The sequence below is a fragment of the Mesocricetus auratus genome, unplaced genomic scaffold (assembly GCF_017639785.1).
Source record: "Mesocricetus auratus isolate SY011 unplaced genomic scaffold, BCM_Maur_2.0 Super-Scaffold_100003, whole genome shotgun sequence".
Lineage (NCBI taxonomy): Eukaryota > Metazoa > Chordata > Mammalia > Rodentia > Cricetidae > Mesocricetus > Mesocricetus auratus.
The window spans coordinates 8,745,663-8,769,439 of record NW_024429188.1 but is presented as its reverse complement, the minus strand read 5'-3'; the positions used below and the strand labels follow the sequence as shown (position 1 = coordinate 8,769,439).

At 41.4% G+C, this 23,777-nt stretch overlaps 1 protein-coding gene across 1 annotated transcript in view; it reads left to right on the top strand.

The window, feature by feature from the left end:
- The window catches only part of LOC101841673 (protein Shroom2), a 151,405-nt gene that overhangs the window by 69,006 nt on the left and 58,622 nt on the right, over window positions 1-23,777 (top strand). The window contains exons 2-3 of the mRNA XM_040744027.1: window positions 5,413-5,564; window positions 22,290-22,421. Coding sequence (XP_040599961.1) covers window positions 5,413-5,564; window positions 22,290-22,421 — 284 coding nt within the window. The remainder of the gene's footprint in view (window positions 1-5,412; window positions 5,565-22,289; window positions 22,422-23,777) is intronic.

Genomic DNA, 23,777 nt, shown 5'->3' with positions numbered 1-23,777 from the left:
GAGTCTCATAAGAGGGTAACTGATCCTCAGTGAGGTCTGAATACCTGTGGTCCTTACTGCTGTTGTGGAAGGGATGACCATGCACCATTGGTGGTGGTGTGTGGCAGCAGTTTCTGCTTTATTAAGGCCAGTCAGACCCTCATAGTGCTACTCATTGAGATGCTAGGTTCTCTCTACTGGCAGCCACCCTGTTCAGAGGATTAGATTGCTCTTTTCTGCACTGAGGTGAAACATGTCAAATTCATTGCCAGCATCTCCCAATGCTTGCCCACGCAGTCGGTGCTTAAGTTGTTCTCCAGGTTCTGGGCACTCTGATCATGCTGGATTAGTACTAGATTGTAGGCTCTAGTGGCAGCAGGCTGAGGACATAGCGGCCAGATTTTTGTTTTCGGATTACGTTCCTCCTTCATACATAAAATATCTCTTGTCAAGGGAGAAATGGAAAGGAAAATACCATGGTATCTCCCAAATGTAAACATATTTTCCCTGGAAAATATAGATGGGGTGTAGCTGAAGAAGGCAGATGGGTGTTGTGTTTGTAAATGAGGGTCTTTATTTACTTCTTGTGGACAAGAAATAATAGGTGTTATCATCTTTCTTTGAGAAGGTGGAAGGACTCAAATGAGGTTGCTTTGATAAAATGTCCCAGAACTTCTTATATAAGCATTTATGGGAACAGTATGAAAAACCTACTCTTAAAATCCACTCACTGTAGCTGAGTCAGACATGGGTAATATGTCATTCTGAGGAAGTAATGCTCCAAAAACTGTCTTGGCAAGCATACATAATGATTCCAACTCTTGGGGTTTGTCTTAGTTAAGGTTTCTGTTGCTGCAACAAAACACTATGACCAAATGAACTTGAGGAAGTGCTGTTCATCACTGAAGGAAGTCAGTGCAGGAACTCAAACAGGGAAGGAACCTGGAGGCAGGAGCTGATGCAGAGTCCATGGAAGGTGCTGCTCACTGGCTTGCTCCTCATGGCTTGTTCAGCCTGCTTCTTATAGAACCCAGGACCACCAGCCCAGGAGCATCCCACCCACAGTGGGCTGGTCCCTCCCACATTAGTCACTAATTAAGAAAATGCCTTCCAGCCCCATCTTATGGAGGCATTTTCTCGATTAGGATTCCCTCTTTTCAATGTGTCAAGTTGATATAAGATTGGCCAGCACAGGAGTTCAAGGGCAGTGCGGTATACATTGTGAGACCCAGTTTCAGAAAAACTGTGGCTGGAGATATTTATAGAGCACTTGGCTTGCATACATAAAACCTTGGGTTTAATTCCTAGCACAATAACCTTGTCACCATGACTTTCCTAAAGATTTTCTTAATGTCAGTAGAATAAAAATTCTTTAGGGTCAGTGATGTATTTTAAAGTTTAGCCCCTATCAATTTTACACTGGGACAGAATAGTTTTCTTCCTTTTACATATTGAAAAACACACAACTTTTTATTGTGGGAAAATGTATCCAACATAAAACTGAGCATTTTAAAAGCACATTGGAATGTGGATTCAGGGGCATTAGGTGTATTTCCCACTGTTGTACAACCGGCACCAGTGTCTGTATGTTGACAGCCTTCCATCCTCTCATTCTCAAATGCTGGCCCCATTAAGCTATTAAATGCTAACTCTCCATTCTTCCTCTTCCCATCCCTTGGGAACCACCATTCTGCTTCTTGTTTCTATGGGTTTGAGTACTTAGGTACCTTATATAAATGGAGTTACATGCCTTTTTTAAAAATCTGCTATATGTCATATAGTATAATATCAAAACTCATCCTTATTATAACATGACAGAGCATCTTTTGGGGGCCATTTTAGTGGGACTGGGACCTCAGATCTTATGCATGCCATGCAGGTACCCTACTTCTAAGCTATATCTTAACCCCACTTTTTGAAATAAGCTGGATAGCATGTCATTGGGTATGTGTACATTTTATTTATATATTCATCTGTTAATGGATATTTGGATTGTTTGCATCTGGAATACATAATTATTTAGTAGCAAGGTCCAAATTAGTTTCTGTTTCTCAGCCTACCAACCAGGGACCTAGATTTCTACCAGAATGAACAATCTGATGTTGAGATTCCACCAGCCAGCTTCAGGGGAGTGATCCCAGCTATAGTGTTGCATTCCTGGGTTTTGGCTTGTCTTCTCTTCCACCACTGTCCAGGATCTGTTCTTGGTGTTCAGTCTTCCTCGTTGTCCATTCTTCCTCCATGGTTGGTATTATATCTAAGTTGCCTCTGTTGGTTACCCCAACCTCACCTCCAGGCTTTAAATACTTCCTGTTTCTAGTAACTCCACATGTCAGGTGCTTTTCCTTAGATCTTGCCATTAGGCAGCCAGTTTCCCACATGCTTCTCCGCCTGGGCACTCCTAAGCCTTGCACTTTGACTGTGTGTATATGACTGAGTGTGTGGCCTTGAGTCAGGTATAGATTATGTATGTTATGACTCTGAGATAAAATCGTCTACACTTGATGGATACAGTGGCACATGAGAGGCAGAGGCAGGTGGATCTCTGAGTTTGAAGCCAGCCTTGTCTATACAGCAAGGCCAGTCAGAGCTACACAGTAAGATACTGTCTCAAAAAGAAAAAAAAGTTGTTGTGACTTTTGAAGTGAGTTATAATTGGATGGACTACTTTCTGGTTTTGTTAGGAGTGTTTGCTTGAACCTGGAGCCTCATGCATGAAGACAAGTGCTTCACCACTAAACTATATCCCCAACCCATTTTTAAAAAAATCATGTGTTATTTCATTCATTCATGTCTCTGTTTCTCTCTTGTGCTCTCTCTTGTGCTCTCTCTTGTGCTCTCTCTTGTGCGCGCTCTCTCTCTCTCCCTCCCTCCCTCCCTCCCTCTTTCTCTCCCTCCCTCCCTCTCCCTCTCTGTCTCTCTCTCTCCCTCCCTCCTCCCCCCTCTCTCAGTGTGTGTGTGTGTGTGTGTGTGTGTGTGTGTGTGTGTGTGTGTGTGTGTGTGTGTATGTAAATACCCTGAGCAACTTGCAGCAGTAAGTTCTCTCCTTGCACTGAGTGGAGTTGCTTCTCTCTTTTTACTATATGGGTCCTGAGTTTCAAAATCTGTTCATCAAGCACCTTTGTCTGTTGAGCTATCTTGCTGGCCCCAGCCCAGTTTCTGTTTTTTGTTTGGGAGCAAGGGCTCCTAAGTTACTTCGTAAGCTGCCTGAGTAACTGAAATTATAGGCTTGCTCCTTTAGGACAAGCTAGGAGTACTGTTTTAATTTTGTGTATGATACTGACCTACAGTGGATAATTGCCTTTTTAGCATAAGGCTTCAGTTCTCCTGGGAACTTGGTAGAGATTTTAGTAAAATGTGTTGATATGTTTATTGATCTAAGTATTTAGAGACAGGTTCTCATTTTGTAGCTCAGGCTGGTCTAAAACTTGTAGCAGTATCTTGTTTCAGTCTCTTGAGTGCTGTTATAAAAGGCGTGCACCACCACAAAGCATGAGACAAATGGATCCCGAGTTTGAGACCAGCTTAGGGTCTATAATGAGACTTTTGCTCAAAACAAACAAGTCAGCGAGCAGATTGTGTACTGAGTACCACCAGTCATTTGTTTGATGGTGTAAAGAACACTGGGGTTCTTTGTAGCTTCTTTGTCTCTTTGCAGGAGTTTTCAGGGAGGAGGCACTGTGTAATAAGCAAAGTAGAAAATATATTTGACTTTATGGGCATAAAAGTCAAAGGTGCTTTGTGGCACTATCTAAACGCGTATTTGTGTTCTGGTAAGTTTTATTAATAATTAACCGGGACAGTAAAGTCCCCTAGCTGTATTTTGTTTGACCAATGACTATTTGCTAGCCAACCACTAGTGCAGAAGGTTAGTATATACATGGATCCATAGTTAATTGCTGGCCTAACTAGGGTTTAGTAACTACAAAGTGGTATGAGTAATAGATCTGATAAACTGGCTAAGGGTTCAGTGATCTTTTGTTATTAAGGTAGGAGCTATAAAAGGTGATATTCAAGCTTTGTGTCTTTGTTCCTTTTTTCCTGTACTGATGATGCAACCAATGCCCCTGAATGTGCCAGGCAAGAGCTCCACTACTGAGCCCACACCACCTCAATGCAGGATATTCTTAGGACTGATTAATGAATCTCTTAATCTACATAGCATGCCATAATCTGTTTAGGACTGTAGTAAAGATATAGGTATTAACAAGTATATAGAGAGTACAGAATCTTTTTGAACTGCCTCTGAGAAGTGGAATGTTATGGTTACTTTGGAAAAGAACTGTTAGTTTCTCAAAATAGGGTTATGATTTCTTCTTATAGATATATAGAAGAGAAATGAAAGTATGACCAACTATAATCTTGTATACCAATATTTATAGAAGCATTATTCCTAATCACTAAAATAAAAACTTAAATGACTATCAAATGATAAATCTATGAACAAAATGTGCTTTGTTCATACCATAAATTATTATTTAACCATTCAATTTAATGAAGTAGTGACATGCTATAACACAGATGCACACTGAAAATATGCTAAGTTACAGAAACTAAACATTAAAACGTCACATATATTAAATGACTCCTTTTATGTGAACTTTCCAAAGCAGGGAAATCTGTAGACCTAGAGAGTAGATATCATGGTGGCAGTGCAGTCCTGAAATCCCAGCTACTCTGGAATCTGAGGCAGAGGATCTTAAGTTCAAGGCCTGCCTGGTCTATAAAAGTAAACCCAAGGCTACCCTGGGCTGCATAGTGAGATCCTTTCTCAGTGAATGAATGAGTGATTAGTGGATAGAACTGAGGACATAGCTCAGTGGGTCTGGGTTCATTTCCTTATACTGGAAGAAAGAAAAGAAAAGAAGGTGATTAGGAATATTAGAACCATCCTGCTTAATGAGCAGTGGTTTCTCTTGGGATCAAGGAAATGTTCTCCAATTGATGGTGACTACGCAACTCTGAATTGAAAGCTGTACAAATGTATGGCTTTTATGAGTGGATGTATGGCATTTGAATTATATCTCAAAAATGTTATTAAAGCAAGATACAGGATTAATGTATAAAAAATAATTAGCAAATAGTAAGGATGATCCAAAATGTTATTCAGATAAAGGAATTCCAGAGTATGAATCTGGTTTTGTTTCCTTTGTTTTTGGTTATATGGGTTCCTGAGTCTTAACATTCCTTCAGTAAGCGTGTGTCCTGGGAGACTGACCAGGATGAGGGATGATGATTAAAAAGCATTGTATTAGTGTGACCCTGGTCTTGCAGTGGGAATGAAGTCAGCTTCTAGGGCCTGTTTGCCCCAGGTTTCCTAGGGAATCCTAAAACTGTGACCTGCGTTAACCCTGTACGTGTTATATTCCCAGCTGCATTGGGGGTACTTGCTATGGCTCAGGGATGTTCATGGAACCCCCATCTGTGTTACAGATCGAAGAAGGAAGCAAAGCTGCAGCAGTTGACAAGCTACTAGCTGGAGATGAGATCGTGGGTATCAATGATGTGAATCTCTCAGGGTTCAGACAAGAAGCAATTTGCCTGGTGAAAGGCTCCCACAAGACCCTGAAGCTTGTGGTCAAAAGGTGAGATATGTACCTCTGTTTTGTTCACCAAGACAAACAAGGAGTAGGATGTTGAAATGCCAAGCCTGTGTGGCTTGTCTATGTGTTAGAAATCACCATAGGCATGTGAACTTACAACCTGAGTTTTCTCACACAAGCTTCTGGAGACAGTTCCAGGATCCCCTTTTCACACCAGAATCGGCATATGCTTGAGGCCTTGCTCAAAAATGCCATTGTATTTGTGTATAATCTAGGCACATTCTCTCACATGCTTTAAATACTCTCTAATTGGCTTAAACTTCTAAGTCACCTTGACAAAACTACCTGATGGGAACAACCTAAAGGGAGAAAGATTTCTTTTTGACTCATGGTCTCAAGAGATTTGTACCCATCACAGTAGAGAAGGAATGGGTTTTATAATGATGGAAGTATTTTGCAGATTCCCCCTTCACATTTTTGCTGAAGAGATGAACCAGAACTAAAGCTGAGCTAAAACTCTCAAAGACTTGTTGTCTTCAGTAACCTTACAATAGCCAGACCCCACCTCCCAAAGGTGTCACTGCCTTCATAACCTAGGCCTATGGGAGACATTCTGATCACAATGAGGAGATTTGTTGCCTAGTGCTCATAGAATGTGGTGGGCTGCTTGTTTTGAATCTTATGCATGAAAGACAGAGTGGTTGCATCACAGATGCAGATAAACTTGAGAACAAACTGCCTGTTACTATAAATTAAATTGAGGGTAGGAGGTTAGATGATTCTAAAAAATTAAATTAGGAACATGATGCCTTAATGTATAGGATAAAACAGCACTCCTGGGCTGGAGTAATGGGTCAGCAGTAAAGAGCACTCACTGCTCTTCCAGAGGTCCTGAGTTCAAGTCCACAAACTACATGGTGCCTCACAGCCATCTGTGATAAGATCTGGCACCCTTTTCTGGCCTGCACGCATAGATGCAGGCAGAACACTGTATATATAATTAATAAATAAATCTTTTTTAAAAAGCACCCCCAGGTACCATGAGAAAGATTGTACTCTTATTATTTTCAGAAATTACAGGCATGTGCCTCTGAGCCTGGCTACATGTCTTTTTTGATGGAATCAGTGATTTAATTAAAAAGTTAAGTTGAGTATGGTAGTGCATGCCTTCAGTCCCAGTATGTGAGAAGCAGAAGCAGGTGAATTGTTGCGAGTTCAAGGCCAATTATACATATAATCCTGTATAATCAGGGCCTGTCTCAAAAAGCATTAAGTCAAACAGTTACTTCAGGTTTTAGCACACACTGAAAAACCTACCTCTAAGGAACAGCTCTCCATTCTCCTTTCTCTTTCCCTCTCCCCATTTTGTTTTTAATCTATGGGCAGCATCCACAATGGAGGTTTAGAGATGAAAGCGGGCCTAGAGAGGTGTTTCAGTGGACGAAGCACACACGTGTGGGAACTGGGGTTCATATCACCAGCACTTGAGACAGGGATCCCTGAAGCAATCTGCTTAGCTAGATTAGCCAAATTACTGCACTCTGGGTTCAACTAGAACATCCCCTGTCTCAATATGTAAGGTAGACAGTGATGAGTAAGATGCCAGACATCAAACTCTAACTTCCACATACCGCATGTGCAATCCAACACATGTCAGCACTTGCACACATGCAAAAAAAGAAACAAGGAGAGAAAACTGTTCTTTGTATATTCTTTTTCAACTCATTTCTAAGCAACATATGCTTTTGAATACCTTTTGTTTATGTTTTGGCAGTGCTGGGGATCAAACCCAGATCCTACTATGTGCTAAGCAAGTGCTCTACCAGTGAACTGCAGCACTTCCCAGTCCTAGACACTAAAAGACGATCTCACACTGATGGCTTCTGATCTATTTGAGGAAATTGGGATGAGTTATCATCAATCAGTCCTGCATTGCTTCATGATCCCTCAGAAGGAAGCTACCTTAGTTATGATTACTATTTCTGTGATGAAACACCATGACCAAAGCAACTGAGGGAGGACAGGGTTTATTTGGCTTCCACTTCCCCATCACTGTTCACCATAGTTAAAGGAAGTCAGGACAGAAATTAAAAAAGGGCAAGATCCCAGAGGCAGGAGCTGATACGGAGGGGAATGTGCTCACTGGCTTACTTCTCATGACTTGCTCAGCCTGCTTTCTTATAGAACTCAGGAGCACCAGCCCAGGAATGGCATCACCCACAGTGGTCTGGGTCCTCCCCCATTAATCACTAATTAAGAAAATGCCCTGCAGCCAGAATTTTAGGGATTTATTTTCTCAGTTGAGGTTCCCTCCTTTCAGATAACTCTAGTTTGTATCAAATTGACATAAAACTAGACAGTACAGAAGTCCTTTTTTGTCTTGAGATGCAGTTAGACTTAGTTAAATGATAGTCATGAGAAAATATGAATTCTAAAGGTATGACAAGTCATACATTGCCTCTGAGAATTGTCACTTTCTGCTAAACCTCACTCCCTGATTATGATGAGCTAGAATTCTCACTCTTTGACTAACTTGACTTTTGAATGAAGAAGATACAAATTTCAAATCCCTGCAACTTTGAGCAGCTGAATTTTGAGCAGAAAATTTTTGTTTATTTTTCCTTGAGACAGAGTCTCCCTGTGTAACCCTGGCTAGCTTTCAACTTATGGTGTAGACCAGAATGACCTTGACCTCAAAGAGATCCATCTGTCAATGCCTTCAGTGTGCTGGGATTAAAGGCACACCACCATCACACAAAGCCTAGCAAGGGTGTATTTTAGAAAGAAGGTAGGTGCAGCAATGTGGAACAGATTTCTCAGTCCACTTCTTTTTGGTGTCAAATCTAGTGTAGGGTGTTTTTTATTAGTTAGTTTGGGGTGTGTGTGTTTCTGTTTCTGTCCATGGGTTTAGTGGGAGGAAAATAGTTTTGTTGTTTAGTTTGCATTTCTGTAGTTATGAGGTAAAGTGAACATTGCTATGTATATATAAAACCTGTTTAAAATGTCATTGCCATGTAGGAAGCAAAGAGAGGAGGCCATAGAACATTTACTGGCTGGTGTAGCTAAAAAGATACATAAAACATTTGAGTGAGAAGAATTAAACTTTTGTCCTGAAGGACTGATAGAAGCCAGTATGGATAACTCCCGTTTTGTATTCTGCGTACTGTTTCCTTTAAATGAGGAGTAGAGACAGTTACCTGCTTTAAATAAAATGGAATAGTTTAAGTAGCAAGATTTTAAAACAAGACAGTTTATTCAAGCATTTATTTGAAACATGCTTTTGGTTTTTCAGATTTTTGAGATTGTTTTGGTTTCTCTGTATAACTCGCTTGGCAGTCCTGGAACTCGTTCTATAGACCAGGCTGGCCTTGAACTCACAAAGATCCAACTCCTGTCTCTGCCTCCTGAGTGCTAGGATTAAAGGTGTGCACCACCACCACCACCACCACCACCCAGATAGAAATGTACTTTTAATAACATAGTGTTTTAAATATTTTGTAAATAATTTTATATGAATTGTAGGTAATAGAGGGTTCAAGTTTGACCTGATGCTGTTTAGAGATGTGAGGGAAGTTTTCCAAGCTGTTAAATTAGTTAATATTAGAACTTATGACTCTTACTCAGTGCATGGTGAATAAGTGCTGTTAATCTTACAGGTATGTATAGTAATTCCTTTTAACACTCCAGAGTAACAGGTCTTTATTACAAATGTACCATTGTTCTTAGAACTCTAGCATATATTCTCTAAGTTTGAATGTCCCCACTCATTGTTTTCTTCACATTCCAGGCAACCACTCAGTCTTCTTTCTGTCTGCGTGGATTAATTAGCACTTACTAGTACTTTAATTAAACTCCAAGATGGAGCATGCCTTCTCACAAAAACTTCAAATCCTGGGGTATGGTTCCATTGTAAAGCTCAGCACCTGAGGCCCAGGTTTGCTTCTGAGTGCCCAAGGAAGAGTTTAGCTCACAAATAGTCACTCTGAAGGTGACTCATAGCCTAAGCTGCAAACACATAAGTATATGTTGCCCTACTTAAGATTATGACCAACTAATAGACTATGTTGATCCATCTTTTGCCTATCTTGGGTGAGAGGTGGTGACAACACACACTGGCTGTTAACATTTGAATAGTAGTCCCCGCATAGACTCCCCTCCCCTTAATGACAGCTGCTCCCTGCTTTTATTTCCTGTGCTCCTTTTATCTTAGTGTGTGGGACCAACCAACTGGGATGAGATTTCAATAAGCCAGCTTCACAAAGCAGTGGGATTTTGTTTCACAAGGCCCCAGTAATCTTGTCCTTGTTGAGAAGCAGTGTCCAAACAGTGATGCCCGAAGGGGCATGGTGATATCTGATCCCGAGTGAAGATTCTTCCACAGACAAAAGAGAATGCCTACTTTTCTCAGGGGCAACTGGGGAACAAAAAGAACTTTAGCTATCATCTCCAGCAAGAGCACGTTTTCTTCTTCATGATGTCCAGGTGGCATTCGAGCTCATGAGCGTTAGGATGGGGACTCTATAGGAGCCAGATCAGTGGGTCTGTGACAGGTTGGGTCTAGCATGCCTACCTGTTCTTTGGTTTCTAAGGTGTTTGGTGTTTCAGTGTGTCCCTTGCAATGTTATGTAGCCTTTCAATATGTATTTAATTGTCTCTATATAGTAGTCATCCACTCTGCTCTCCTCTGTGTACAATTTTGCAACTGGAGTTCTCATGGGTAGGGCTGACATGGATCCGGGCTCTAGGATTTTCACAGAAGACTACTGACTGTTTCATTGGGTGGCCGTATTGCTTTGGCCACTCAGTTGGAGGAAAACGCTGAGGGACACAGAGACACAAGGATTTAGAGAGATCAGCCTGGGCAATAGAGTGAGTTTAATGGCAGCTAGGGTAGTTTATTGGCATGCTCTCAAAATAAACACAAAGAAGGACTGGGGTTATAGCTCAGCAATTGTGCTTATCAAGCATATGTGAAGCCCTGGGTTCAATTTCTAGTAATACAAAAACAAATCAAAGTATACCCATGAACCCTGGGGAACATTTCTTTTAAATATTACACTATAAGGATATTTTCAATCTTTTCCCAGATTTACATTATGGCATTAGTTTTCTGTACACTTGCCACTTTATTATTAATCTCACTCTGGTAGTTTCTGGTGATACTGTCTTGGATTGCAAGTCATTTTGTTGGGGACAAGGCAGGATAGGGTTGATTCATGTTACCTGTCTCTTTGCTGGTAGCCACAAGCCATCTTGTGAATCTAATTATATCTGCTAAGCTTACAATCAGGAGCAGATTAACACCAAAGAGGAGGCTTTTCTTTTGCTGCAGGCTGAGTTAGTTAGGCAGCCTGTATTAGATGGTTGCACATTTTACAGAAAGTGGGCTTCAGATGCTGGACACTGGTGGTGTTTGCTGGGAACAAGTTTCATGTGACATGCATCCCTTCTCAGATGTTGCAGAGTTTCATTGTCTTCAACTTCAGACTGGTATCCTGTAGTGATCTCCTCTGCACTGGCCTCATGGAAGTGGCCTTAAGTGGATGGCCAGAGGGTCCCAGTGATTAGCACAGATGCTCCTGTGAGTAACTATGTATAGTGGTATGGCAGGAGTGATGGTTTTGAGACAGCAACTGGTTGTGTCCTTTGTCTCCTTCCTCCCTTTTCCTTCCTCTTCTCTTTCCTACTTTCTAAAGAACCACAGAATTCTCCCAGAATAGGGATTCTTGGTGTGTGTGGGGCTGTCCAAGAAGGGTTTCTGGGGGTGTCAAATAAAATCCATGCTTTAGGGTACTTGCTATTGTTTGCTCATGGTTGAGAACATTATTTCTATTTGGGGGCATACTACTATGCTTATTTCCTTGTTGAACCAGAGATGTTGAAGTTTATGCCCTGATTTCTTTGTGCCCCTTTCAGCATTTTCTTTATTAAAGTCAGGAAAAGAAGCAGCCAAATAGTTCTGGACCTGTATGTAGTTTAAGTAATTTAATTGGATGAATCTTTGTGAGACGTTCCATTTTTCTAGGTCAAAGTTAAGACTTTTGTTTTTCATTCTTTATTCATTAGAAAAAGGAAGTGGATCTTTATGAAGGCTGTATCCATACTGTAATTAAGGCATCAAATGATGTTTATAAAGTTCAGTTTGTCATAATTACAGAGTAATGATCTCTAGTGAGTAAAAGAAAAAAACATTACTTTAAAAACATTGATAGCTTTTAATTTTTTTAGTCATACAAAAATAAATGGTTCAGATTATGACATTTTCTTGCATATAATTGACATTGTACTTTGTATTTTGTTTTCTTCCAGTATTGGGGACTGAACCCAGGGCTTTGCTGATGCTAGGCAAGCATTTTACTATCTTATTTTTAATGTATTAAGAGACACATATTTTCCATATTAAGAAACACATTAAGAGAAACTGATAATTTTATTAGTTCAGGTTTCCAAAGGAACTGGGAATTTATCTTTCTTTTTTTGAGACAAGGGTTCAGAAGGCTAGTCTCAAACATAAGATTTTTCTACTTCAGCTTTTCAAGTCTGGGATTACAGATGTGTGCCATGCTACAGATTATGTTCATTTTGAGATCTGAGGAATTAAGATGTAAACTTAGCAATTCAGTAAATGTTTTTCTTTGTGGTGCTAGCCAAGTACTGTACAATAGAATCGTACCCTCAACTATATTCTTTTTAAAAGGGGTCCCAGTGATAATGTCTACCTAACATGAAAGACTTGACATTAGGAAGATTTCTCCTTGTGCAGTTGAACTGAAAAGAGAAATATGCTGATAAAATTATAAAGTGTTTCAGAATATCCTCTCTTGATACATGGGAATACCAGGACCTGCAGATACCAGGAGATCTGCCAACCTCTCAGTGGGCTTCCCTTGGCAGAAGGCCCATGTTTTGGTTATGTCCAACAGGTTATCTTCGTTATTGCTTGTAGTAGCCCTGTGACTCTCAGAGGTCTCTGCCGTGCCCTTGGCTTTAGTCATAGCCATGCTTGGAGAATGCCCTGTTTCTCTGGGCTGACTGCTTGCTGTAGGAAAATACACTTTTGGTTTTCTACCAAGGGGTAGAGAGGTGATATTGGCAGAGCTGTGAGCAGATGACTACCCAGTAGGTCACAGAAACTGAATAAATATTACCTCCTCTTACACATGTCCTGTAAAGTTTGCTACGAGTACCCCTAGATTGTTTGGGGAAAGGAACTAAACACACATTATCATGCAGAATGGGCATTTTCTAAAAAGAATTGCACTTTACATCTTTTTGCCTATGTTTTTGAATTGTCAGCTTCATTTATGCAAGGAAAATACTCATGTTATAATAACTTCGTTGTCTTCCTCTTTCCCTCTCAAATACTTACTCCCCACACCACTGTTATAACCCAACCCTTACAAAAGCCATTTAGAATAGTGCCAAGGAAATGGATTTTATAGCCTGCTTATGGTAGTTCAATCCAAAACACTTTTAATTTGATAAAGTTGTATTGCTAGTGTTTGTATTATTTTTTTATTTATGAAATGTCTGACTAAATAACTGTTATGCTGGGCACAAGCCTGTAATCCCAGTACTCAGAAGGCCAAGGCAGGAAGTTCCAGGCTAGCCTAGGGTATATAAGGAAATGCTGTCTCAAAAAACTAACTAAACCAAAACTAAAGGCAGGTCCTTTTGACTTTGAGACTGCTAGTGTTCTTTTGGTGGAGTAGCTGTTACCATGGATGGGATAAAGGGATCACAAGTATCTGGCCTTCACTTTGGAAAGTGGCTATATTGCTTTGTCTGTTGGTGTAGGTTTGTTTGTCTGTAGCTGTAACAAAATGACAGAAACAAACAACAGAAAACAACAACAACAACAAAAAAGAACAAATAGCATGCAGTTATTTCTTGAGCATCTTCTCTAGCTTCAGTTTCTAAACTTAACACTGTTCATTTATTGTTGTTATTATTATTTTTAGTGCTGTGGATGAAATTTGGGGCCTTCTGAATGCCAGTCAATCACTGTACTCCCAAGCCACACCCTCAGGCAGGTCTTGGGATTCATTTAATTTAAGGATACAGAGGGTGTTCTATGGCTTGGTGCTTTTCCATTGATCTGATATATGGCAATTTCCCCATAGCTTCTTATGGATGTAGAGTGACCATACATGTGAGGTATTGTTTAGTAGTTCTCCAACTGTGGAAAGCATTGTGAAGTGTGTAAATTAACACATTCCTTTGGAAAAAATGTTCCTGATTTTTTTTTCTTCTTGAGACAGGGTGGTATGTATCTCAGGTTGGCTCAGAAACTCAATACGTACAACCTGAGGATGACCTTGAACTCCTATTCCTCCTGTCTCTACTTGTGTTGAACTTGCACATTTGTGCCACCAGACCTGATTGAGAAATATTATTTACTCAGCATAGCATTGAACTACTCATATTCATCCTGCAGCGGTTGGCTGGTTCCTCCCTTCCCCCTCCAGAAAGGGTCTTGCTTTATTCTTCAGGCTTCCCTTAAACTTGCAGCCCTCCTGCCTTAGCCTTTCAGATACAGCAATTACAGATGTATACCACCACAGATAGTAGGCCCATTCTTGGCATTCAGCAGACGTGGTGGTAAACGTCAAGGAAGTGATTTGTTTTATTTATAATGGAGTTCTGTCAAGGTCAAGGTTCAGCATTTCTTTGCCACATGGTGAGCATAACCACAAGTTCTAAGAAGGGGATTTTTTTGAGACAGGCAAGAGAGCCAGGACCCACTGTATGCTTGTATGAAGACATTCTATTTCTTGTGAAGAATTAGGGATTCATGTACAATTGCCAAAGGCTAGCTTACATCCATTCCCTCCATTCTAGGCCTTCCAGAAACATCCTACTCAACTGTGCCTTCTGTGGGATTTGCCCTTTTATACATTCCTGCCCCAGACCATAGCATCTCCAACTGGCACTTTTATAGTCACTGAGATCCCCAGGGTATTTCCAGTGCATTTTGATCTGGCCCTTTATAGCAGGGATTTTCAAACATCTGCCTCCTTTTATCTCTGATGATTCTCTCAAAGACATGAACTAGGTGACATGCCTTTATAGAACTCCTAAGTGAGGGGATCTCAGTTTCCCTGAGACTTCTTACCTATATCCTTGGAGGACACACTACACATCCATCCTCAGCTGAGCTCTGACATAGATTCTGTGGCTACCTTTTTTTTAGAAGAAAGGGTCTTATTGTGTAAAACAGACTGGCCTCAAACTTGTGGGAATGCTTCTGCTTCTGCTACCCAAGGGCTAGGATTATAGGTGTGAGTCACCATACCCAGTTTTGTGTCTTTGTTGTTATATATAAGACTCATCAGCTCCGCTGTTAATCCTTAGGGCTATTTATAATAGGTACATTATTGACTACACATTTGGATGTCTTTTGTTTCTTGGCCAACATTGTCTGTTCTGTTGAAGTGAAGCCAGGGAGTTGTACTAGAGTCCTTTCAAATGTTGCTTGATGTGCTAGGTAGCTGGAAATCATGTGTTATTGATCACAAGTGGCTTGAATATGGAATGGAGAGGATAGAAAGCCAGCCTTTCTTTTTCTTTACTTTCCATCATTAGTAAATATATAGAAGAGTATTGATAAAGGGTAAGAAAAGGTACCTTTTATTTTACTGTACTCCAGTACTGAGTATGGTGTGAGTTCATTTTGTGACATTCTTTGCAGTGGGGAGTGTGACAGGGACAGGATGGAGGGCACTAGAAGAAGGTTCCTTGCTGTAGCCAGGGCAGAGATAAGGGGACGGTAGCGTCTGGGAGAAGAGGAACTGTGAAGCTTTCATCCTTTGACTGCTGCTGTTACTGCTGAAGATTGGCCTTTGTTGGCTTGTATCAGTTTCATATCCTGAGTTCTTCTAATGAATAAAGGCAGGAACTGTTCCACTCCTGTCCCATAGGAGCAGATCTTATCGGACAGGATGCCCCTCTCCACAGCATGTCATTCTCTGCAGCACTGCCGAGGAAAGAATGTGCTGTTCTGTGACTCTCACATCTCACAGTGCCATTAAGCAGCCAGCATTTCTTTCTTCTCCTTTGTTCTATTTGTTGTTTCATTGCACTGTTTTTCTTTTTGATTTTTTTAAGACAGGACCCAGGTTGGCTCTTGGAACTTGCCATGCAGCCCAGGCTGACTACAAATTCTAGGTCCTCCAGAGTTCCTGGGTTACATTCCTGCACTTTCAGACCTAGCTACTTTTTTCTTACGGTAGATACAGTGTTATCATTAAGAGTGCTCTGACAAATACTTGATATGTTCACTTAACTTGCAAGTAACATACTTGCCAAGTGATTAACATCGTTCCAGTAGGTCCTGCCATCTGGAATGCTCAGTTGAATGGGCTGATAAGCCATGGGTCGCAGATGCTGTAACTAGTGGGTGATAACTCCAGGAGGAAAGAGGGTTTCGGGGCTGAAGACAAAGCCGCGGAGCTGAACCATGTGCTAGATAAAAATATAAAAACCTAAGTCAGTCATACCAAGTGCACCTGAGATGAACCGCACAGGTGTGAGTGCTAGAGTAGCAGGGGCAAAGCAAGTAGAAAGTTTACAAGGTGACAGCCAGGGTCCACTCTTGTTTGAAGAACTCGAAGTGTGGGCAAGTGCTAGGACCCCCCTAAATTCTACTTCCTGTACCTTGGACCTTTTGAAAGTATGCTTCCTTCTGGGGGGGCGCGGCTTTGTATATCCCTCCAGACTATGGTCTCTCCACCAGTGCTTTTTAGGTCACTGAAGCCCGAGTATTCCTAACACATTTCTACACTGCCCTTTTTATGAAGTAAGGTCTTTCTAAGTTCTGCCTCTTATATCTTAGACTCTCTAAAACACCAAGAATTCTTCCTTCACTCTCAGTATGTAGAAACAGCTCCTAGCCTGCCCTGTTCACAATTTCCAGGTAGAGTAGTGTGCTGAGCTGTTTTTTCAGGCTTCCAGAAGTCTGAACAGCCAGGTCTCCTGTGTGTACTTACCACCTTCAGAACTAACTAGGACAGGAAACCCAGACACAGACTGTATTTGGGGAGGAGGTACAGTCCACTATAGTCTAAATAGCTATAAAATATTCAACTCATATGTGATTGTTTATTTGTTGAGGAAAGGAAAGAGATTCTGCATTTCTTTTTGAATAACAAAAATTTTATTTAAATAGTTATGCTAATAATTAGCAGAATGAAATAGCTGGATTTGTGGTGTTGAATCATAATTTGGAGGCTACTGTAGGCTGCAAAGCAAGTTTTAAATTAGCCCAGGACACACAATAAGAAACTGTCTGAAAATAACAAAAGAAAACAGGAGAAGAAACAGAATTTTTATCGCTCTGTGCCAGATTTTGTACTGAAAAACTGTACACAGTTGTTTCCAAATAAAATGCATCCAAATACCGCGCTGGGAGATGGTTTAGTGTGTAATATACTTGTCATACAAGCATGAGGACCTGAGCTTGGATCTCCATAATCCATTTAAAGCCAGATGTAATAGCACATACCTATAATACAAATGATCCTATGGCAAAATGGGAGGTTGAAACAGGAAAATCCTCAGAAACTCATGGGCCAATTAGCATAGTTTGCGGGGAGGCAAACAAGAGACCCTTTCTCAAACAAGGTAGAAAGTAAGCTCTGATATCCAACATTATTTCTGAACTATACGCATGCACTATAGCATGGGTGCCTGCTCTCAAATGCACACACGCACACGCAAACACACACACATACACACACACACTCACTAAAGACCATATCCAAGTCAGACTATATTTTAAAAATGAAGTAAAACCAGTTTGTCATACATTTATGGCAAGTGATTTCAAGAAAAGGTATTAGAGTATCAACAGTGAAATCCTGCTTTTTGCTTGACCTATCGACTGGGTACAAACTCAGTGCTATTAGGGGCTCCACCTCAAGGCTGTTTGTCTCCTCAGCTGTGCCATACACTGAGGTATGTCTATGTCCTGTTCGCTGTACCCATGTTACTAAGGACCGATGGTTTAAAGCCCCATCTGACTTTCTGTCCTGCAGTGGAGGAAACAGGAGAGCCTTATTTATAAGTAGATTTCAAATCCGTTCTTACCACCGAGAATGGGTGGAACTAGTCAAAGAGATGGTGAATGTGGGTGTGCCATTAGGTGGCATCAGAGGACACAAAAACTCCTCAGAATTGTGAATGGCTGGCCAGCTAGGCCCTAAATGTTTCTGTTTATTAACACAATCTCAGTTGTTTCCCAACATCTGGAGCGCTAACTTGCCTGATGCACTTGATTCCCAAATGTGTTCAGGCTTTACCAGGATATTTAGAGGGTATGGAAACAATCACATGCATTTTAGGAAAGTTTCATTGCCTGTGGTAGGTGTTGGAACCTTCGGTGATTTCAGATAAGAGTATAACTGTTTTCATTTGTTTATCTTTTTAAAAAATAGTTCCAATAAGTCTTCTTAAAATCCCCACTATTCTTGCAATCTTCAGTTACACCTTTTTTACTGTTTGACATTCTGTTTTCTTAAAGAGTCTCAGTAGGTATCTCAACTCCTGACTATATATTGAAATTGACACATCTATCTGGTGCTGTCTTTTAAACATCAATAGTGCTATTATCAGTGTGTGTGCGTGTGTGCGTGCGTGCGCGCGTGCGTGTGTGTGTGTGTGTGTGTATGTGTGTGTGTGTGTGTGTGTGTGTGTGCGTGCATGCATGCATGCATGATGTGTATATGCCACTGGTAGTTGTGGAGGCCAGAGGACAACTCTGTAAAGTCAGTATTTTCCTTCCATGTTTATGTGAGTTCTAGGGGCCAAACTCAGGTTCTCAGGCTTGTGTGGCAAGTGCCTTTTCCAGTTGAGCATTTTGCTAGCCCTGTGTATTGTCCTTTTAAGGGTCTTCTGGATTATTTTTCATTTCTTCATAGCCTCACAGAGCATAGTACATTCCTCATACATACTTCACAAAGATGTAAGCCAAGAGATTCATTTTGTCTTTTCTTAGTTTAGTCCCTCTAGCCTTGGAGAAATTCTCCTAGCTAGCTTGCACATAAACATACTCGTAGGTGCTGTGGGGAACCCTCTTCCATAGCATCAGGATCTGATTCTGACATGTTAATTAATGACTCTTACATGGCTTTCATCAGAGAAAACATCCTAAGACAGCCAGGAATAAGTTACAGGCGTCCTTCAACCATGCTCAAATTCTCTAGAATGTTAGTATTTCCCATTTATTAAAAGAAAGGAATGAAGGAATGTAGGAAAGGGGGTCTTATGCAATGAGCACAGGCTTTCTGGGAACTTTACTATGTAGTCCAAACTAGGCTCCAACTTGCAGCAGACCTCCTGCTTCAGCTTCCTGAATACTAGGATTACAGAATTTGACTTGGTTTCATTCTGTTACTTGAGTTGATCACTTTAAATGAGCTCACACTGAAGGGGAATGGACACAGATCCAACAATGGGAGGGTAGCAAAGATGTCACAGACATTTTAAATCTATTACACGTTTTGTAAAAAACAAATTTGTTGCTACTGTTTTAGAATTTGCTTACTAATAGCAGTTTTCCTGGACATTGCTCTCTCATAGCCTCAACTAGTATTTCAGGCCATCCTAGTGTGGAGTACAAATAACATCATCATAGGTGAGCCATTTTGTTACTTAGCCATATTTTCTCTCACCAGTTAATCAAAAAAGAAAGATGAAACAAGTTATAGATAATCTAATGTGAAAAACCAGCAGACAATGGAGTGCATGTGGTTAGAGCCATCCTTGTGAAAATTTTGAGGAACTCTATGAGGTACATTTCTGCTTTTATAATTCCTCACTTTTGAGGTATAATGAATTTGTCCATTTGATTCTTTTCCTAGTTCCTGGAAAATAATTATAAATTCAACATATTTTAGTTTTTGTCCCTTGCATACTTATCAAAATTATACAAGTCATTCAAAATTTGTATTATAATACAAGTCATTCAAAATTTGTATTATAATGTCACATCATGCACCCCAATCCCACTCATCTCCCCATCTCTCCGTATCTCCCCTCTGCCCTTACAACCTCCTTCCAAAAGAAAATAAATTAACTAACAAAAAATCTTGCTATGAAAGCTGCAGTGTGTCACACAGTCTACCCTTTTGCCCAGACAGCCTTACTTGCAAGTGTTCATTGCAATGAGTCATTGGATTGGTTCAAGACCTCTGGCTTCTGCTACACCATTAATACTGGATCCTCACAGGACACCTCTTGGATATCCTGTTGTCATCCTGTGTCACAGATCCTGCAGCTTTGGTGATTCTGCAGCTTTAGTTGTGCAGGACTGACTCTGCCAGCAGGTCTTAGTTGGAGCAGATGTTAGGGTGGACCAAGTCAAGGCCCTGGATCTGGGTCTAGGTGGTATCTGAGTTGTTCACACTGCCCGCTCTCCTGCATCATGCCACTAGGACCAGCTTTTCTGCCTGTGACAAGGGGCAAGGGGCAGGCCTGTGGCAGCTGGCAAGGAGTGGGACTGGCTCTTCTGTGCTCATGCTTTTGGGGCTACCTCTCCCTCACCCATGCCGCCAGGGCTAGCTCCTCAGCACAGCCCCAGGGAGGGGATGGGCCAGGTCACTCCCAATGCCCATGCCACAAAAGCCAGCTCTACTGTGCTGCCTTGGTGAAGTATGGGGTCCACTCCTCCAAGTGCCGTGGCCAACAAGGGGCTGGGCCAGCAGGACCAGCTCACAGACTCTAATCTTCAGAGCCAGCTCTCCTACCTGCTGTGGGGTGGGGGAAGCATCTTTCTGGAGCTCAAGCCAACAAGGGGCTTGGTCAGATCTCCTGAGTGCTGCAGCTAGTGACTGGCAGGTCCAGATAAGCACAGAGCTCAGACATCAATGTGGCTTCAGGATGTAGACCAGACCATGACATCCACTTGGCCTTTGGTGTTAACACTGGCCACAGACATCAACACAGACCCTGGCTGCAGTAGGATCATGGGTCCAGACATGACCGTTGGTGAGAGCCCAGGCCCAGATAATCCCCGTGGCCTCAGATGGTAGCCCAGACCATGGACATCTAAATGGCCCTAGCTGGCAATCCAGGCCATGGTCGTGGCTACTGAGTGCATACTTTGGTGTCATTTTTCAGGCTGCCCTAACCCACAGGCTAGGACAGGCTGAAAATATTCTTCATTGTATAGCATTCTTTAATATTTTTACATGTCTAGTTTATTATTTACCTAAAAGTATTCAATAGGTTCTTTTTCCATTGTTTACTGTCTCAAAAACTGTCTACTGTGAGGTCATTTCTGTCTTAAACTGGAACACTGAGAAGGAAAGGTACCTTCATGCAGTGACTTTGGAGTTGAAGGGATCTTGGGTGGGTCTTCATGTTTGTGGTATTCCCCTGAAGGTGTTTTGTTGTTGGTGTTTTGGAGGTACTGGGGATCAGTCCCAAGGCCTCATACATATTAAAGCAGGACAAAATAAGAGATAGGGATATAGCTCAGTTGGAAGAGTACTTGCCTAGTATGTATAAAACTTTTCAATCCCTAGCACTACATAAAATTGCATGAGGGAAGGGACAGGAACTCCTGAGCAAATTGGGAGCATGGGGGGGGGCGGCAGGGGGATGGGGAGTAGGAAAAAGAGAATGGGAGGTGAACAAGAGGGATCAGGAAGACTGAGACGGGAGAAATAGAGGAGAACAAGAAAGAGATACCTTAATAGAGGGAGCCAGTATAGGTTTAAGGAGAAATCTGGCACTAGGGAAATGTCCAGAGATCCGCAAAGATGACCCTAACTAAGAATCTAGGCAGTAGTGGAGAGGCTGCCTTTGATGCCCTTCCCCTATAATGAGATTGATGACTACCTTAATTGCCATCCTAGAGCCTTCATCCAGTAGCTGATGGGAACAGAAGCAAGCACCCACAGCTAAGCACTGAGCCAAACTCCTGGAATCCAGTTGTAGAGAAGAAGGAGGGATGAGCAAAGGGGTCAAGACCATGCTGGGGAAACCCACAGAAACAGTTGACCTGACCCAGTGAGCGCACAGAGACCCTAGTCATAAATCTGGGAAACCAGCACTAGACTGAATCAAGCCCTCTGAATGTGGGTGTTAGCTAGGCAGTCAGGGCAGTCTATGGGACCTCTAACAGTGGAGCCAGTGTTTATTCCTAGTGCACAAATGAACTTTGGGAGCCCATTGCCTATGGAGGGATACTATTTCAGCCCAGATACACAGAAGAGGTCCTAGGCCCTTCCCCAAATGATGTGACAGACTTTAATGATCCCCCATGGAAGGCCTCACCGTCCTTGGGGAGAAGGTTGGGGTGGGTTGGTAAGGGGCATGGGAGGATGGGAGAGAATGTGGGGATTGATACGTAAAATGGTTGTTTCTAAATAAAAAAAAAACTGCATGGGGGTATACCTGAAGACTCAGGAGATGGAGACTGGAAGATCAGATATTCGAGGCTAGCCAGGGGTATGTCAGATATTTTCTCAAAGAAAAGCTTATTAAATTTCTAACTGACAAATACTAATCTTATTTATTTATGGAAGAATAAATTAGAAAGATTAAGGGTTGCTTTAGAGCCTATGATTTCCACTCTACATTTGGCAAGTTAGTCATTAACAACCGTATGAAATAATAATGCCTATATACAATGGAAAGTTACTGTAAACCATGCTGTGTATTGGGTGCCAGAAGATGCCACTAGTTTCCTTTGTTGGGTTCCTGCTGATGTCCCACACAAGAAGGTGTCTAGTTTGTGAAGTCCCTCACTGTATTCTTTTCCAGGAAAAGTGATACAAGTTGGAGGCCTCACTCCTGGCATGCCACCAAGTTCTTTGATACCCACCATGAGCCAGCAGCCTCACTGTTTCTGAGCACCAGTGGTTCCCCTTCCTGGAAGAGCCAACACCAGGCTAGGTAGGTATTCTTTCCCTGAGACCAGACACCATGTGTAATCTGTATAACTGTAACATTCTGTGAATACTCAGAAATTCCCATGAATGGCTTCACTTCAGAATAGGTAAGGCCACCTATGCTCAATTAAGGTTAGAACTGAGTATTTTACTGAAGACAGAAACATCTAACAATAGAAAACAAAATTAAATGGCTAGACAAAAAAGAATAAGCTTGTTTTCTCATGTAGGTGTTTCTTGTAGAGTCCTTTGGGACTATCAAGTGGGATATCAAGGAGTTGGTGGTTCTGAATCTACCAGGGTGGGTTTCCATAGCACCCCTGTGTGATCAGCCACCACCCTCTTTTGGTGTGGGGAATGGCTTAAAGTTTTAGAGGTTTAGTCCATTATAGATTATGTTCATTAATGTATGAATGTTGAGCTATCCCTGAATCTTTAGAATGAAGGCAACTTGGTAATGGTGGATAATATTTTGATGTTTTTTTTTTGGAATTTGGTTTGCAAGTATTTGAGAACTTTTGAATCCATGCTCTTTGAGAAATAATTTCCTTTTTTTTGTTGGGTCTATCCTGTTTTAGTATCAGTAATATTGGCTTCATGAAAAGAATTTGGAAATGTCCTTGCTTTGATATTTTATGGAATATTTGAGGAATGTTGATGTTACTTCTTTGACACTGAATCCACCTGGCCCTGGCCCTGGGCTTTTATAAGTTGTAAGATTTGGTGGGGGGATGGAGGGGTATCTCAAGACAGCGACTTACAGCATAGTCCTTGCTCTCCTGGAACTAGCTCTATAGACCAGGCTGGCTTTGAACGCTCAGAGATCCTCCTACTGCTTCCTCCTAAGTACTGGGATTAAAAGTTTGTGCCACCACGCCCAGCTAAATTGGAAGATTTTAATTGTTGTTTCAATCTCATTGGATGTTATGAGTATATTTAAATTATTTTGTGAGAAGGCTCAGTGGTAGCAGTCTTGCAGTGCAAGATGATTTGTTCAATCCCTGAAACCCATAAATTAAAAAAATGTTAAAAAGCTAAGAACCATTCTTAGGTCATGAGCTATCATTTTCTAGTCCCTGCTCTTAACCAATGAAGGACCATAGAAATGTTAATTCAGGCACTGCCTGCATCAGTGTGGGTATTAGATTGAGACAATGTAATAAATAGCATTGAAAATGATTTTTAAAAAGCACTCAGGAGGTTAACAGTCTTTTCAGCGTGCTCTCAGAAATGCCTTTTCCCCCAGTTTCCTAGCCAGTTACTGTTGAGTATCCTTGTCCTCTTCAGTGGAGGACCAGCTACACTCACAATGCTGTTTTCCTCTGACCTTTCTGTTACAAACCTTTCTTTGTGCTTTTTC